The sequence below is a fragment of the Primulina tabacum genome, chromosome 5 (assembly GCF_025594145.1).
Source record: "Primulina tabacum isolate GXHZ01 chromosome 5, ASM2559414v2, whole genome shotgun sequence".
Taxonomy (NCBI): Eukaryota; Viridiplantae; Streptophyta; class Magnoliopsida; order Lamiales; family Gesneriaceae; genus Primulina; species Primulina tabacum.
Genome location: NC_134554.1, coordinates 14,910,789 through 14,926,204, shown reverse-complemented (window position 1 = coordinate 14,926,204; position 15,416 = coordinate 14,910,789). Strand labels below are relative to the sequence as shown.

General features: G+C 34.3%; 1 protein-coding gene across 2 annotated transcripts; it reads left to right on the top strand.

Annotated features, from left to right (window-relative positions):
• The first annotated feature begins 11,079 nt into the window (after positions 1 to 11,079).
• Positions 11,080 to 15,398, top strand: LOC142546949 (syntaxin-43-like). Of its 2 annotated transcripts, none has more exons than XM_075654946.1 (8): positions 11,080 to 11,368; positions 11,964 to 12,237; positions 13,282 to 13,371; positions 13,553 to 13,630; positions 14,396 to 14,473; positions 14,568 to 14,633; positions 14,737 to 14,817; positions 14,915 to 15,398. In XM_075654946.1, exons 1-8 carry the CDS (start codon positions 11,178 to 11,180, stop codon positions 15,020 to 15,022), a joined length of 966 nt encoding a protein of 321 aa, XP_075511061.1. In that variant the 5' UTR covers positions 11,080 to 11,177; the 3' UTR covers positions 15,023 to 15,398. The 2 variants fall into 2 exon arrangements, with proteins under 2 accessions (XP_075511061.1, XP_075511060.1); XM_075654945.1 differs by having other exon boundaries at positions 11,961 to 12,237.
• Positions 15,399 to 15,416: the final 18 nt, after the last annotated feature.

Below are 15,416 nucleotides of genomic sequence, written 5' to 3'. Positions count from 1 at the left end.
CCCATGTCCTTCATGGAGAATTTACTGGCCAACCATACTTTAGTTGATTGCAATAATCCTACATCATTCCCAATGAGCAGGATATCATCAACATAAAGCACTAGGAATGTCACTGCACTCCCACTAACTTTCTTATACACACATGGTTCCTCAGGATTCTTTGCAAAACCAAACTCTTTGATAGTGCTATCAAATCTGAGGTTCCAACTCCTTGATGCCTGCTTGAGACCATATATTGATCTCTGAAGTTTGCATACCTTACGCTCACTTCCTACTGTTGTGTATCCCTCGGGTTGAGACATATAAATTTCTTCTTTGATATCTCCATTGAGGAATGCAGTCTTTACATCCATTTGCCATATCTCATAGTCATACCATGCTGCTATGGCTAGTAGTATTCTAATGGATTTAAACATAGCAACTGGTGAAAAGGTTTCCTCATAGTCAACTCCTTGCCTTTGAGTATATCCTTTTGCAACCAGTCTTGCTTTGAAGGTCACTACCTTCCCATCCGCGCCAAGCTTTCTTTTGTAGATCCATTTGCATCCTATGGGAACGATTCCCTCAGGTGGATCTACTAATGTCCAGACTTGGTTTGAATACATAGAGTCCATTTCTGACTGCATGGCTTCAAGCCATTTGGTCGAATCAGTATCAGATAATGCTTCTTTGAAATTCATTGGATCACATCCAACACAAGACTCATCATGGCCTTGTTCTTGAAGAAGCGTATATCTTGCAGGTGGTCTGATAACCCTATCAGACCTTCTAGAAGTTTGTACTTCAACTACTGGTTCTTGGGGATTAGGTTCAACTTCCAAAGTTGAGGGAGTATCTTGAATTTCTTCAAGTTCTATCATCTTGCCTTTTCTATCTAATAGAAATTCTCTTTCCAAAAAAGTGGCATTTCTTGAAACAAACACTTTTGTTTCATTGGGATGATATAAATAATATCCAACAGAATTCTTTGGATATCCTACAAAGTAGCACAAAGTGGATCTACTATCCAATTTGTCTCCCACTGTCTGCTTCACATAAGCAGGACATCCCCATATTCTCAAGTAAGAATACTTGGGAGGTTTCCCCATCCATATCTCATATGGCGTTTTATCCACTGCTTTGGTATGGACATTATTCAACAACATTGCCGCTGTTTCAAGCGCAAATCCCCAAGACGATATAGGCAATTCAGTGAATCCCATCATAGATCGAACCATGTCCATCAACGTTCGATTACGACGTTCTGAAACACCATTCAATTGTGGTGTTGCTGGTGGAGTCCACTGTGAGAGAATCTCATTCTCTTTTAGATAACCCAAAAATTCAGCACTTAAGTATTCTCCACCTCGATCAGATCGAAGTGCCTTAATACTTCTTTCTAGCTGATTTTCTACTTCAGATCTGAATTCTTTGAACTTTTCAAATGCTTCAGATTTGTTTTTCATCAAATAAACGTACCCATACCTCGAATGGTCATCAGTAAAGGTAATGAAGTAGGATTGCCCATATTTTGTGCTAACGCTTAGCGAGCCACAAACGTCTGTGTGGATCAAATCCAGTAGACCATGTGCTCGTTCCACGTTTCCCTTAAAGGGAGCCTTGGTCATTTTTCCTTTTAGACATGACTCACAAGTAGGTAGAGAATTTATGTCTGACAAGTCAAACATGCCTTCTCCCACTAGTTTGTGCATCATTCTTTGGGAAATGTGACATAGTCTAGCGTGCCATATCTGTGCGGGGTTTGGATCATCTAACTTTCTTTTGTTTGTTGTTGTTTTCTTTTGTGCTTGGATATTGTTCAACGGAATATCTTTCAATTTTAAGTTATAGAGATCGTTCATTAATTCGCCGGTTCCTATCAAACATTCATTCTTGTAAATATTGCAAACACCTTTAGCAAAAACACAAGAATAATCATCTCTATTGAAGCATAGAAATAGAAATAATGTTTTTAACCAATTCAGGAACATATAAAACGTCTCTCAAAAGTAACTTAAAATTATTGTTCAAAATCAAAGTAACATCTCCAATAGCAGTTGCAGCAACCCTTGCTCCATTCCCCAATCTTAGATATGTCTCGCCATCTCTAAGTCTCCTGCTTCTTGCCATCACCTGCAAATCATTGCATAGATGAGAACCACATCCGGTATCCAATACCCAAGAAGAGGAATTAATTGAGACATTTACTTCTATGTAAAACATACCATGGCCAGAACGCTTCTGGGCAAGATACTCCGTGCAGTTACGCCTCCAATGTCCAGGCTTGTTGCAGTGGAAACAGACATGCTCTGACTTGTCGGACTTTGAGGGCCCCGAAGTGGGTTTCTTGTATGGTTTTTTGTTGGGCTTATTCTTCTTTGGTGGGGCAGAACGTTTCTTGCCTTTATTTTTGGCTCCTTTTTTCATACCGGACGATGAGCCCACTAGAAGAACATGCTTTTCTTTCTTGATTGTGGCCTCATAAGTGGTAAGCATATTGACCAACTCTTCAAGGGTGGCCTCAAGCTTGTTCATGTTAAAATTAACCACAAATCCATCGAACGAGGGGGGAAGTGACAGCAAGATAATATCAGTCGAGAGCTCAGCAGGAATAACCACGTCGAGTCCTACCAATTTCTCAATGAGCCCAATCATCCTAACACCATGCTCATGGACAGAAGTCCCATCTCGCAGACGTGTAGTCATGAGTTCTTTCACAGTAACGTGTCTCTCTGAGCGAGTCTGTACTCCATACAACTCTTTCAGATGAAAGTGAATGTCAGCAGCATTCACAGCCTCCTCAAACCGCCTCTGCAGTTCATTCGACATAGAAGCCAACATATAGCTTTTAGCTTGGAGATCATGGTCCCACCATTTCTCAAGCTTAGCTAGTTCAGTCTCACTGATGTCCGAAGCTGCCTCCTTCAGGTGGCTTCTTATCAAGCACATACAGAATCCTTTCCGAGCTTAGAACAATTTTTAAATTTCGAAACCAGTCATTATAGTTAGGGCCAGTCAACTTGTTTTGATCGAGAATGATTGAAAGTGGATTGCGTGACGTCATTGCAAATATACTGAAAAGGAAAATAGATAATTGTTACTGATTATTTTAAAATAATTTTAAGATATAAAATATGGATTTTTATTTTATAAATTCCCTCCCACTATTTTGACATTTTCACCACCCTCTGATGAAAACGGGAAATCGTATTTCTTTAGTAGGCACGTAGAGTCCAATTAGCCAATTATAATCCCGAATAATATCAGTCAATTATAATTTCTAAAAGGTAGAATCCAATTGCATCCCTATGCAACATCCGCGTGTTTTGCCTCACGTTTAATAAGGACCCAATAATATGACGTCGTTTATTTTCGCGTGTCAAACCAACCCATCAATATTGAATTGTAGTAGACGGTCGCCATGAGTTCTCCCAATAATATGAGCCGAAGTCATGGGAGTTTCACTCAATTCACATCATATGTCCAGTGGAAGTCACAGCTTTCCGGCGTCCAGGCCTTCCCAATAATATGAGCCAGACACTGTCCGCGGGTAGCGATCAACATGCAACCACGGTTGATGGAAGGCAAGGAAAAATTAAACTCTTTTAATTTTTTACTTTTATGGTTTGATATAAATTTTGAATCATATTCAAAATGAGGGATTTTAATTTTAAAATTGTCTCATCATTTTAATTTAAAAATCGCGTGCCATGTTTGTATGTTTGCCGGATTCATGCAACTATATTATTTAATAATATACATACATTCATACTACTATATATCGCATATATCATAATATGACATTCAACAATAAATAAGGATGATCGATCGCCAACATTATTAGATCCATGTGAGCCAAACATGGATCCAGGATCCAAAATCTAGGTGAATGCAGGGATGCAAATGCAACTTATTACAAAAGTTTCCAATATTTTACATGTCTACATCTTGATCATCAGGGCCCACCATCTTCCAGTCTTGATCTCCCACTATTTCTAATTATTACATTTGAATAGCCATGTCACATAAGGGATACATCTCATGGGGGTGGGAACGGGCCATAAACCAGGCCCACTTTAATAATATCAAATATTATAAAATTGAATAAAAACAGTAAAATATCCTAACATACACCTAACACATTGGTCAAGGCTCTCGATCATCCTTCATTCATTTAATATCAAATATTAACATCAATTAATTAAACAAATTTAATTAACTGAAAAACATATATCTAATAATTTGTCACTAACCACCACAATCATTAAAGAATTTAATAAATTAAATAAACTCCTTTATTTTTCCAAATGATACTGTACACGGAACCAAAAAAATTCGGTATCGAAAAATGAATACCGAAATTTCGGTACAACATAAGTTCCACGCCGTTCTTATCAAAAAACTTCGTTATACCGAAATTTCGGTACGATGTTAGTATAATACCTTCCATACTGAAAATTTAAAAAAATTGTGTTACTCTAATCACAAAAATGCTAAAAAGCCCAACAAAAAAAATAAATATTGAAAGAGCAAGTGAGCCAACAACATTATATTATAATTTTTAAAATATATATAAAATGTTCGGTATAATTTCGGTGTATATCGAAATAACGAAATTTTTTGAATTCTATATACCGAAATATTCGGTATACCGTTATATTTGATACGTGCGTTATTTTGCGGTATGATAAGTGTGGTATACCAGAAGGATTGATATTTTTTCCCACCCCTAATCATTTTATCTTTTGATGTAGCCTCTCTGATTAACTAATCTTAAATTTATTTATTTTTTTTGTAAAAAAAATGTTTTCCTTGATATATTTTTTTTATCTAATTGGCATTAGAATATATAAAATTTTATTAATATTAAAATTACTAAAAAAATATAATATGTTACTCATACACAATGTGTTTCCTATAACTGAAATGTAATACATGAAATATCTGTTAGATCTCGGTTTTCTATGTGCCCAAAAACGCAGCGGAAGTTTAAAATTTTTTATTTTATTTTGAAATTCAAAATAATTTTGGACACTCGTATGGTTTTAACAAATACATAAACATTCATAGGGCGTTAGAAATTCTTATACCTTTGGTGAATAAATCACCTGGGCTCCAACTATTCCGGGGTTAGCGGAGATAGCTCTTCGTGAATCCCCTACGAACGGTCTTCGATCTACTAATCAGGTCCACGACCAGAATATATGTTCCTCTTCTAACTCGCACTAGGAAGTGTAGAAGATTTTGTATTTGAGATAGAACACAATTTTTGAGAGCACAAAGAAGAATTATGGAGGAGCCGAAAGTTATTGTCCAAAAGGCAAGGAAAAATTATCGGATGCCTTATTTCTCAAATCTTCAAAAGAAAAGAATCCACCGAATACATGCAATCAATTTTAAGAATTAATCAATCCTTTTCCATAATAATCATTCCTTTACTTAATTAATTGGATTAATTAAGTTAATGAAAGATTCTTATTGCATTTCCAAAATTGGTGATTCTCGAAATTGGCACAACTCAATTTTGTGGAGGCTATGATTTTAGGTCAAGAATTTTTATTTATTTAAAATTCCATGACCTAATAATCATAATTAACATTAATGGGCTTGATTAATTAATTGGACTAGTCCAACTGGTTTAATTAATTAATCAAAGTCCATTAAGAACTTTAATTATTTAGTATGTTGGACTTGTACTCCTACAAGCCTATTAAACATACTTCCCACTATATTTAATTTAATATTTAATAAACTCAACTTTTGAGTTTAATAAATTAAATTCTTAAACTTTACAAATTCAACTCCTTGAATTTATTTTCTCCAAATTTCATAAATTCAACTTCTTGAATTTACTATCTCATAAAATTCAATTCCTTGAATTTATTTTCTCAAAATTTAATTATCATAAATTCAACTCTTTGAATTTACTATATCATAATTTAAATTCAACTTCTTGAATTTATTATCTCAACGCGAACAAATAATCAAGTACTTGTGTGACCCTCAATGGTTCAGGGATACAGCTAGCCGTGGGTTCACAACTCTTTGTGATTCAGGACATAATCCTTTATTCGGGCTTACCCCAGTTAGCCCCATTCTTTTCATCAACACCTTGATCAAGAATGTCAGAACTCATTTCTGATTGCACCCATCGGATCATGGTAAGAGCGTCTAGTAGCATCGCCCTATGATCCCCTAGGTATCACTGATAGTGCCTGCAAGAACCAGTCGATTATGATTAACGTACAGTACGGTCCCTTCATCTCATATATCCCGATCGAATCAGCAACCATTGGTTCATCGAGGGTTGCATATTAATTCGATAACTATGTGATAACTATAATAGTGGCATCGCGTGTACTATTTGAGAACTCCTTCTCCAACGTACATCTTATACTCTGCCAGAGATTCCATGCACTATTATTACATTAGGTTACATAGGATATCCACACCCGTAGGTGAGCGGTGAATTCCCGACTACAATGCACTGGCTCCTATATGTGTCGTAACTGTACCCAACCTCGCCACCTGATGACTCTCCTGGAGCCGGTAAACGAGTCAAAGCACAACCCTCGCATATAGAGCCTCAGTGTTGTCCCGGGTCGTAAGGACTAATGGTGTACAATCATAACCACAGACTTATCCTCTCGATGAATGATAACCACTTGGAAAGTCCGAGGGAGGGTTGTTCGGTATAATCATCATATGACTACCCATCTGCATGTTTGGACATCTCTATGCCCTTACCAAGAAACGTAGTACACAACATCACAGATGCTAGTCTCAAGCTCAAGCGACATTTATCCATGTTTTAGGCGGCTGAATCGACTAGGAACGAATTTAGATTATACAGTGTTTACAAACGAGTTTCAACATCGAATTACGATTCATTTGTATTAAAGTATAATCAAGGTCTTTATCTATGTTTGATAACATGGGTATACAGATAAAGAGATAACAAATCATAAAATAATGACTTATATTAAAATAAAGATTATTCTTTACAACTGAGTCAATAAAATCCCTAGCCAACAGTTGGCTTGCAGGGCATCTACTCTAACAATATCTTCTAGTATTTGGCAAAAGTTATTTTAAATGGCTTATATTATAAGCTATCTTTAAGTTGTTTGCGTAAAATAACATGATGGAGTTTAAACATTCTACAAAAAATTAATATTAATTATATGATTTTTCAAATATTATAATCACAAAAAGGACATGATATATCGTGAAAATAATGCAAATGAATATTTTTGGACATTTTTTGGGATATGCGTCAATGAATTTTTGCAAAATGTATCTCATATATGGGATTTAATAAAATTTATTGGAGTTTTTTTTTTATATCTTTCGAAATAATAAAATAAGACCTTCAAATGACCCATGAACACCAAATTAAACACTCAAATTTGAGATAAAGTTTCGAGTTTGAGACTTGTTTATTGTTCGATGTTTCGAAATCACTCTAATTCGACATTAGGGTTTGGAAGGTGAGGTCTGTGCTGGTGGGATAGGTTAGCTGCGCTGGCTAAGGTTCTGTGTACATGGTGGGTGGAGGAAGTCGTTGTCCGAATCTCTTTGGTCTCGGCAAGGGCGGAGGACATGATGGAAACTGTGTTGCAGCCCAAATTTGAATCATGTTAATTAGTTTTTGTTGATCGAGATCACATATGTATATGGTTTACATGGAAATATATATATATATATATATATATATATATATATATATATATATATATATATATATAAAAACTCGGAACCAACTTTGTGACATCTCCCATCAAGAATTTGGATTGATATTGTGGTTGTTGGACAAGGTTAGAAAACATTTCGTGACCTAATTTTATTGCTTCAGTTTTGGTTTCTTCTTTTACAACTTTCAATCCCGTGGAACAAATGTAAGTAGTGGGTGAAGTCCCATATATTTTTCTTAATAGTTAGAAAAAATAAAGGCAAAAACTTGTGTGAGATGGTCTCATGAGTCGTATTTTGTGAGACAGATCTCTTATTTGAGTCATTCATGAAAAAATATTACTTTTTATGCTAAAAATATTACTTTTTATTGTGAATATCGGTAGGGTTGACCCGTCATATAGATAAAGTTTCGTGAGACCGTCTCACAAGAAACCTACTCAAAAATAAATTGCGAAGGCATAGTTTGTTAATTACTTGAAAAGTTGGACCATCTTTTTTCCTCGACTTCAATCACTAAGATATATATACATATTTGGGTTTTTACTGAATTAGTTTTCAGAAAAATATAATTTAGGGTAAATATTTTCTAAAATTAGATCGAATATATGTTTGACTTTTATGTTAGAGAAATTAAAATTATAACTCTTATGATCAAATCCGGTCTCCAATTGTTTTCCCACAACATTAAAAAATGGAATCTATATATATAAATATATAAACAGAGTTGTCTGCTATATTTAGTAATTTTACGCCCAAATAGACATTCTAAAAAAGAAAATAATCGAAAAAATGTTATTATAATAAATGATCAAAGATATTTAATTCATTATTAAAATTGTCTATTAATGTCTGTCTGTATAACAACTTGAAAATTGAATCTCTTATAAGAATTACAAACCAAATTAAATTACATTTTAAATTTCAAATCCAAAAATTAAATTTCCTTCTGGAAATTTCAAACCTAATACAAGTCAGAATTAAAAACCAAATACAAATCAAAATTTACATCTGAATTCTGAAATATGACACATGTTCCAAAAATTTTGCTTAGTTCAAAATTTACATCTGAATTCTGAAATTTGACACATGTTCCAAAAAATTTTGCTTCGTTCAAAAATTTACATCTGAATTATGAAATTTGACACATGTTCCAAAAATTTTGCTTCCTTTCAAATCGTTTTATTAATTTAAAACTAATATTTTTTAATCTAAAATACATATATAAATTTGCTTGATATATTATCATCACACACAACAACCAGATTACAAAACCTCTGCCCGTGCTCAAATTGATTTTGTAGCCAATAAGTCTTTTATACACTAATGACCCCTTTATTCAGTTATGTTCGTGAAGTATAACCTTCAACCTGGCAGTGGGCGTTCAAACTACGGCTGATTCGTTGTTACGATCTACCTCCATATGGAAACTATGGACCTACTTTCGAATGCATCATTCATGATCAGAAGGTAACAAATTTTCTTATATTTGGCTATCAAAATCCTCTAAACACGCAAGTATAATATATAGATTGTCTCTAATTTTTAGGTTCTGATACGATGTGTCAGTCAGATAGAAATGTTGATTTGCTGAATGATGTGCATACCCCTGAATTCTTAAATGGAATAAGATGTTCTGGAGTATCGAATCACGAGTTAAATTTGAAGGTTGGAACTCTGGTTATGTTGCTGCGGAATATAGATCATTCTCTTGGATTATATATGCAATGACACTAAATTGATCGTGACAAGGCTCGGAAACCATGTTTTGGAAGGACAAATTATAACTTGAAGTAATGCAAGTCACAAAATGCTTATTCTAAGAATGTCATTGACGCCTTCTGATCCAAGACTTCCTTTTAAATTTCAACGAAGACAGTATCCTTTGGTTGTATCATATGCAATGACAATAAACAAAAGTCAGGGGCAATCATTGTCTCATGTAGGACTTTTTTTGAAGAACCCTGTTTTTAGTCATGGTCAGTTGTACATTGTTGTATCCAGAGTTACGAATCCTAAATATCTACAAATTTTGATATGTGATAGTTATAGCAACCCGAAAAAATTAACGACAAATATTGTATTTAAGGAAGTTTTTCAAAATTTGTAATTTGTTTTTGTTTTCTAATTGTATGATCTATAATCCATTTAGTTTATTAGTATTTTAATTTTAATTATTTTTTAAAATGTGCATTCTTAATAATTTTAATATTTAATTATATTAACATCTCGTGTCAATTTAGTAAAATCCCCCGAAATGAGTTTGTTGAATGAGAAAATTATTTATAATGTAAGTATCCGTTTAACATATTAAATGTTTAATAATTAATATATAATTTATATGTTATTGTACCAATTTATAATGAATATGTTATTGTATCATGTCAATTCGATGACTTTTCAAATTTCAAATTAGAATATGACCCCTTATTGAAATTAAAACCCCATTATTTTTATTACAGTTACTGTTTTGTACATAGTACATAAATTCATGTGTATATGATAAAATTGATAAACATATTATGTCATTCATTGTCTAATACAAGTGTGATATTATTTTTCAGGCGAAATATAAAAATAGCTCTTTTATTCAGTGTTTCATTGTTAAGATCTATATGTATATGAAAACAATAGACATTTCAGTTTGATAAACAGTCACGTTATGGAGAAAGTGAAACATATTATCATACTTACTAATTTTAATCATTAATTAGAAAAAATAATTGATCGTGCATCTAGTTGTTTAAAACATTTAAGTTTGAATTCGAACCAGAAAAATTATTGACGTTGATTAATGAATTGACAAAAATTTATATGAGACGGTCTTATGGGTCGTATTTTGTGAGACGAATATCTTATTTGGTTCATCTATGAAAAAATATTACTTTTATACTAAGAGTATTACTTTTTATTGTGAATATCGGTAATGTTGACCCGTCTCACAGATAAAGATTCGTGAGACCGTCTTACAAAAAACATACTCTAATGAATTTGATTCAGAAGACAGAAATTTTGTTTTAGAAAATGATTTGAAAAATATATTTCAAATAACAACAATATTTGGTCGATGTTATATTCATCAAAATTATTATTTAAATTGTTTTGAAATCCATAATTCCAAATTTATCGAATAGTTTTCATTAAAAAACCTGGCCACATGCTCGACTCGAATTTTAAAAAAAAAATAAAATAAAAGTCATTGGTGTTACGGTTTAACGAATCGGTTTAGACCGGTTCCTACGGTTCTACCCGATTTACACCTTCAAAATGAGGACAGGTAGTTCTTGAACAAGTTGCCCGAACCATTTAAATTAAACAAAGCCCAATATCCAAAAGCCCAATGTGGGCCCAAAACGTTGACCATTTCTAAAATCCAAGTAAATGTCCCTTCCGACGGTACTGCACCAATCTACCATCGTTCTTGGATCTATTTTGAATTCGATATTGTATCGCATTTTCATCTGATTTTTGTCAAAAGACTGTGACAACTATTGAATTGTTTGTAAATGGCGACGAGGAACCGGACCATTTTGTACAGAAAGTATAGGGACGCGTTAAAGAGCGTCAGAGTTCCGGTGGGATTGTCGCCGTCTAGTTCGGGCGGCGGAGGTCCGGTGATCGAGCTTTCAACTGCGTCGTTACTTAAACGTGATCGATCTTATGCTCCTTTAAGTACTGAAGATCCCGGAACCTCCAGGTAATATCTTAATTTTGTGATTTGGCTTATGAGTTTCTACCTTTTCTGTTTACTTTTCAGTGAATTATGTTTTTTGAGGTGATGGAAATTTGATGTCTGAGAGGAAAGTGTGCTAAAGTTATGGAACGAATCGATTTTGTAAACTGGGAGGTGCTTATATAGTTAATAATAGTAGCGAAAATTTTAATGTGATGTGATTTACCGATTGATTTTATATGATGTGCGAACAGGCTTGAAATTGTTCATTTTATGATTGATTCTTCGGATACTCGTAAGTTTACAATACCTTGGTAACTAAAGCAAGCAATATATTTGAGTTCCTGCTGAAGATGAGCTTAGTATATATCCATGAAGTAATCCTGACAGATATGCTCGTTTGGATATGCTATCAGATTCTTATGCTTGAAAAAGTGTATTTTAGACGATCCATCAATTTTCTCTGCTCTCTAAATTAAAGGAAGAAGATATTGATGTCTTGTTAAAGTAAATTAAGCACCTTTTCTGTTATTTTTTTCGCGATCATTGATTGCCAATTTTCTTCGGAGCCATTAAAGATCCCCCTGACAGATTCTAACATTGTTTTGCACTATAGTAGGGGTACAGTTGCAGTAGGTCTACCACCAGCATGGGTGAATGTGTCGGAAGAAATAGCATCTAATATACAACGTGTAAGGGTAAAAATGGGTGAGTTAGCAAAGGCTCATGCCAAGGCTTTGATGCCTTCATTTGGAGACGGTAAAGAAGATCAGCACCGTATTGAGGCTCTCACTCTAGAGATAACTGATCTTTTAAAAAAATCAGAAAAAAGATTGCAAAGATTCTCTGCTGGTGGGCCTTCAGAGGATTCAAACATCAGGAAAAATGTCCAGGTATTATCTGAATCTTTTGTTACCTGGATCGCATTGCAAACAGATTTTGTTGTTACTTATATGCAAAAGGCAGAATTGGTGTACAGGATTTTGATATTATCTATGTGCAAAAGTTTCAATTTCTAAATAAAATAATAGTGAATGGTGAGGTCTATATTGTTATTGCATGTCTAACGCTGGCTATAATGTAATGAAACATACATTATATAGTGTTGAGAAGCAGCCAATATGATAGTTTATATGACTTACCAAATCCAGGACATAGTAAATTGAGCTGGTGCCTGGTGTAAGCTAACAAAACTTATACACTAATTCTGTTTCATGTACCACATGAGCCCTGATCTTTGTATTTTAAGTTGAAGAAATGTATGATGGTGAATGGAATTCAAAGAAGCAATATTGTTTTTTAAAAATATTATTCCACACTCATTGTATTACAGGAAAAACTCATGAGAGTTTCAAATCTATGGTGTGGAAGGAATCAAAGAAGTTTCTGTTATTATATTCTCCGCTTCCTGTTTCACTGAAACACTTGGAAATTTCACCCGTAATACAATGAATGTGGAATGAAGCCAATAACTCTATATTGTTAGATTGTCCCCGTCCTGTATTCCTTTCTCGGATTCCCTGTCCCATGCAACGTAGGAACTTTGTTTGACTTGCTCATGTATGTTTAATATGTAGTTTAATTTATAATTAATTGGGCATTCTTGAGAATCATAAATGTAATATTTCAGTCAATTTGTATCGGATAAAGAGGAGGATATGTCAGTTTGAATCTGATATAGAGGAATTATTGGAGAAATATGGAGGTATTTAAGTAAAAAAAGAAAAATAATCTAGACGCCGCCTAAACCCCTAGGCGCTTAGTAGGGTGGGTGGCCATCCGTCTAACGTCTACCGTTTTTTAGAACACTGAATATCGTTCACACTATTTATTAGTAGAATTTCTCTCCTCTGTCCACTGGAAAATTATTGATAAGTTCAATCATTTCAGTTATTGTTTGGAAGGTTGTGATTAATATAAATTAATGTTTTTGACAGCGTTCTCTTGCAACAGACCTTCAAACCCTCTCAATGGAGCTTCGTAGGAAACAGTCCACATATTTGAACCGACTTCGACAACAGAAAGAGGTATTTAACTTCATGATAGAATACTGTTTTATGAATTCAAGAGGAAAGATATCTTGACGTACAATTCTGTTTCAGTGAATTGGAAGTGTTTTATTTTAGTCTCACTTACCGAACTGTTCAATGTTCCCCTTAGGTGATTGCACATGATGCCAATTTTTTAACATTTTGGCATTTCTCACAGGGTCCAGATGGAGTTGATTTAGAAATGAACCTGAATGGAAACCATTACACGAGGAATGACGAGGAATTTGATGGGATAGTATGTGAATTAGTTTGTGTTTGACAAAGATCTCTTACTATTTTCCCTTTATTGTATGCATAGATGATTAGACCAGCATGCTTTAAGTAGGTATGCATGAATCGTTTACACTCTGATGTATATTCTGTAGGATTGGATCTGCTCCATGTGTTCTATTTTCTCCATCTCATTGGCAGTATAATTTGATGTACTCAACAACCAAGTTATAAAATTCAAATAGACAATTTGGTCAATAACACAATGAGCCATAACAAAAGACTGTAGAGACCTGAATAGAGTAACTAAGCATTAATTGCCACTTGCGAAGCACCTAATCCTTGACATGAAAAAGGTAACCACTTCTCAACCTTTCAACTGTCTACCTAATTTCTCATATTTTTACATCATGATGAGCTCCCACCTCTTGCAAAAGATAACTTAAATTCTCCCGCAGTTTTTTGCCCCCAAAACCATGTCCAATTCATATGCATCGACAGAAGGTTCTGAGGATTAGATTGCACTCGGCGCCTTAAGTAGTGTTGCTATATCCGAGTCCCGACCTAAGACAAATTATTCTCATATTCAAATGCCATCTTTTTACTTCCAGAGGAGATTATTCCTCCACTGATCTATCAATTCAAATTCCATTCACGATAGATTTAGTTATGACATCATAATATATAGCCGATTCCTTGTTTTGGCATTTTTCTGATAGATTCTTAATTACTATTTGAAAGAAAGATTTTACACGATATAATTTTTCTGTTTCTGTGTAAATATCATTAGGGATTTAATGAGCATCAAATGGCGAAGTTAAAGAAAAGTGAGGCACTCACCGCAGAAAGGGACAGAGAAATTCAACAGGTGAGACACAAGTCTAGTTTTTCCTCTTCATTTTTCATTTTAAAACTCACTGGTTTGATGCTAATTCATCCAAATGGTTTTTTTTTTCAAAAAGGTGGCAGAATCAGTCAATGAACTTGCCCAAATTATGAAGGATTTGTCAGTTTTGGTGATTGATCAGGTCAGAGGCTTGACAGCATCTATACACCATCTTCTCCTGCTAATCCTGTAATAGGTTTTTTCAAAGTTTGATCAACACCCTTGAAATGAACTTTTCCTATCAGGGGACCATTGTTGACCGGATAGATTACAACATACAAAATGTTGCAGCATCCGTTGACGAGGGCCTGAAACAGCTCCAGAAGGTCATCACACTTTCAAAATCCGCTTCTTATTTTCCGACAGATATTTGTTTACTGTTCCCTGTCATGATTAAGCCTGGTTGATAATTTTGAACTGCAGGCCGAGAGATCCCAAAAACAAGGCGGTATGGTTATGTGCGCCTCAGTTCTCGTCATCATGTGCTTCGTCATGTTAGTTCTCTTAGTACTGAAGACAATAATCTTTTAACCCTGAACTCAATTTCTTCCTTTTCTCCAACCACCTCGGGGCTCACCATTTACACATTGGAGACTCATAAAACAAAGTGGAAGGGTGGGGATTTCAAATTTCCTACTCAACTCAATCTTACAGAAATTTCTAATTAATTTATCGATACCACAAGCGATCCATTTTTTGTTCCGACTGTGTATACATACTCGGGAAACGATAGATTTGCCCTGGGGACTTCTGTATAGTGTGGAAAACATTGGATTAAATCTTACATCCCTGGGAGATTTTTTGTTGTCTTACTTGCAATTTTCTTCTTATTGTCAATGGGGGAGATCAAATTTATACTTGATCTTTGTTTTGATTCACGAATATTAATATAATAAATGTTTCTATTTTTTAAGCATTAAATCAT